A 2,850-nucleotide genomic window follows, 5' to 3' on the forward strand; every position below is an offset into this window, starting at 1 on the left:
AGGAAGCCATTGGTGTCAAATTTATAGGTGTATACCCATGTCAGGGGTAGCACCTGCATCCCCTTATCCCTTGGGGTGGCTACTGTTCTAGAGGTCTCTTTAGCTGTCAAACCATCTAATTCAACCTTCATGGCAGCTATCCAGGCATCCTTATGTGGGTGAGTAAGCACTTCTTTATAGTGTCTTGGTGGTGGTAAGAGCCCATCCCGGTGTATAGAGCCTGGCTTAGGGGTCGCTGGGCATGTTGCATAAGCTTCCAAATAAGCAGCAGGCTCCTGTTCAACAGGCATATCTTCAATATCGAGCCTCTGGTAGCTCAATTGGGTACTGTATACACTGTCTGGGTCTCTTTTCTTATGTCGGGTCCGGGGTCCCTCAATGATGTTTAGTGTTGAGAAATCACTCATGTTGCGATCTTGGATATGTGGCTGCTCCTCACTTAGGAGTTCAGAATGCCTCGCTTCAATGGTCCCCGATTGTATCAATTGCGATGAGGGTTGAGGAGGGGTTGTAGTGGCTTCTTGAGGTATTGGAAATGCTCCTGGGATATTTTCGTGAGGTCGAACTAGAGCTGGTGTATAACTAGGCGACTCTTCTGAAATACTCGCAGGCATCGGTGTTGTCTCGGGTGTTAGGACTCTTTTCGACTGTATACATACATCCCCCCCCCCTGATCTAGCGTTGATTCAACGGCTGATTCAACGGTTGATCCTATAGGTGTAGGTAGGTAGGTGTCCATGTCGTTGGCGAGCTGGTCCTCAGGTGTATATTCACGTTGTTGCTGACGCTGGTCCAGATGCTGATTTACACACTGATTTAGGTGTGTAACTTCCGTAGTGACGGGTTGATTTACGTGCGAAAGCTGAGGCAAAACTGGCCTAGTTGTGCGCGTGACTGAACTTTGTGGAGTTGTGACTGAGCGATAACTAGCCTGCAACTGAGGTGTAACTGAGCTAGTTATGGATGAGTTTTGTACAGAGTTTTCATGCCTACTGTCGACGGCGTCCAATATGGCTGTAGGTTCGCTGATAGGCTGTGTTGGCTGGTGTTCAGCTAGGACCTCGCTATTGATAGGCTCACTGTCATCGTAGGCGCCTCGCTGACGGGCTACCTCCCTCGCTGTCGCTGGCTCCAGGGCTGCTGCCGGGGTTGCTTCTGGTGTTACAAGCTCGTTTAGACCTTCTAGGACAGCTCCTGCATGGTCTTCATGTTCTAGAACTATCGAATAGTTCATCTGTTGTATGGAAATTGGCACATTTCGGGGTATATCAGGCTGGTATCGCCGTGTCTCGTCAAATACAGCGTCCCGAACCATCCGAACCTCGCCATGTACACTTTTCTCGCTGCGTGGGAACCATATCTTCCAGATATTTGATGCAACAAAGCCTACCAAATAGCCTATCTCGGCCTGGGCTTGCATCTTATCCAATCGAGGCATATTCCTGATCCTGCAGTACGCCAGCGAGCCGTATAGCTTCACATTAGCTAGGTTCAGACGTGGAGCCGTCCCTTTGGCAAAGTCTCGGGCTTTGTCCCATGGAATTAGCCAGCTGCCGTCGTCCAATCTCGTCGGCGTGCGGTTTAACAGATATACCGCTGCAGCTACAGCTTCAGGCCACAGGTTATCGGGTAGGTTACCCTCCTTCAGTAGGCACCTAGTACGCAAGACTATCACCCCCCCCAGACCTCTCAGCAGGGCCATTCATCTCCGGGGTATCTGGTACGGTGAAGTTATGCACGAATCCAGCAAAATTTAGCATCAGAAGCGTGTTATTATCCACAGATCTCTCGTTATCTGTATGCCATACGCGAATTGGGATCTTTAGCCAGAGAATTGCAAACGCGCAGAAAGATCGAATTGCTGTCTGAATATCACGCTTATGGACGTGGGACATGGCCCAGTGGAAGCGTATGCCTTCGACATAGAAGTGTGAGATCCATCTATGGCCATTGTAGCCAGTTCTCATCTCCACAAGGTCGTAGAAGACACGTCCACAGCGGCCATAGTGTCTCCCAATTGTCCTACGGGATATTTGCTTCCTTGGGCGTGATAGCTCGCATGTCTCGCATAGATCTGTGGTTTTAGGCTTTCCAGGGGTGAGGATTACACCGTCTACAAGCTCTGGGAGCTGTTGAATAGCCCCTTGATAGATGTGGCCTAGTCTGCGGTGCCATATCTCCTCTGTTCCCGGTGACTGCAGGGGTCTCTCAGACGTCCTCTCCAGCCGTGTAGGCCTTGTTTTGGGTCGTGTAGCGTACGCATTAGGTTCATGGACTGGGCACAAGCGCTGATCATGTGGAATTGGTGCTAGCTGACATAGATACAAGCCATTCACCTTACTGCGGTAGGTGGAGAATATAGGGATATTATCACGGATCACACACTGGTTTTGAATGTTCCAGAAGCCTCCTTTTTCTTCCAGCAGGCCTACAGAGATCAAATTGCAGTGAAAATTAGGTGAATACAGGCAATTTTCAAGGGTGATTGCAATTGGGCCTGAAATAGGGTTCATTCCCCAGAATTTCACACGTCCACGGCCTATAACAGGCGTTGAACCATCTCCGGTTTTCAGAGCGTCTGTATAGGGACGAAAAGTCTCAAATAGGGCTTTATCGTTACAAACATGTACGGTCGAGCCTGTGTCCATCAACCATTCCCGTGAAGAATCTGGGAGAATGTTGTGGGTGGCGAACGCAGAGTTGATCAGGTTCAAATCGGTTCGGGCATTGAATTGATATCCAGGGGTACCTTGATGAGCATATTGCCTAGTGGCTAGGGCTTGATTTTCATTCTTCGGGGTCTCATCGATGCCTGCCCAGACTTGCTTGAGGTCCACTTTGAGTTTCTCC

General features: G+C 49.6%; 1 protein-coding gene across 1 annotated transcript; it reads right to left on the reverse strand.

Annotated features, from left to right (window-relative positions):
• Window positions 1–631: 631 nt before the first annotated feature.
• On the reverse strand, window positions 632–1,234 carry N7483_004687 (uncharacterized protein; the record flags this gene model as incomplete). The annotated part of the gene is made up of 2 exons (XM_057088124.1): window positions 632–948; window positions 994–1,234. The coding sequence occupies 2 exons, from the start codon at window positions 1,232–1,234 to the stop codon at window positions 632–634; spliced, it is 558 nt and encodes a 185-aa protein (XP_056947953.1).
• Window positions 1,235–2,850: the final 1,616 nt, after the last annotated feature.

The sequence above is a fragment of the Penicillium malachiteum genome (assembly GCF_028827825.1).
Source record: "Penicillium malachiteum strain IBT 17515 chromosome Unknown utg000002l:1.0-8849297.0:1.0-8852440.0, whole genome shotgun sequence".
NCBI classification, from domain to species: Eukaryota; Fungi; Ascomycota; class Eurotiomycetes; order Eurotiales; family Aspergillaceae; genus Penicillium; species Penicillium malachiteum.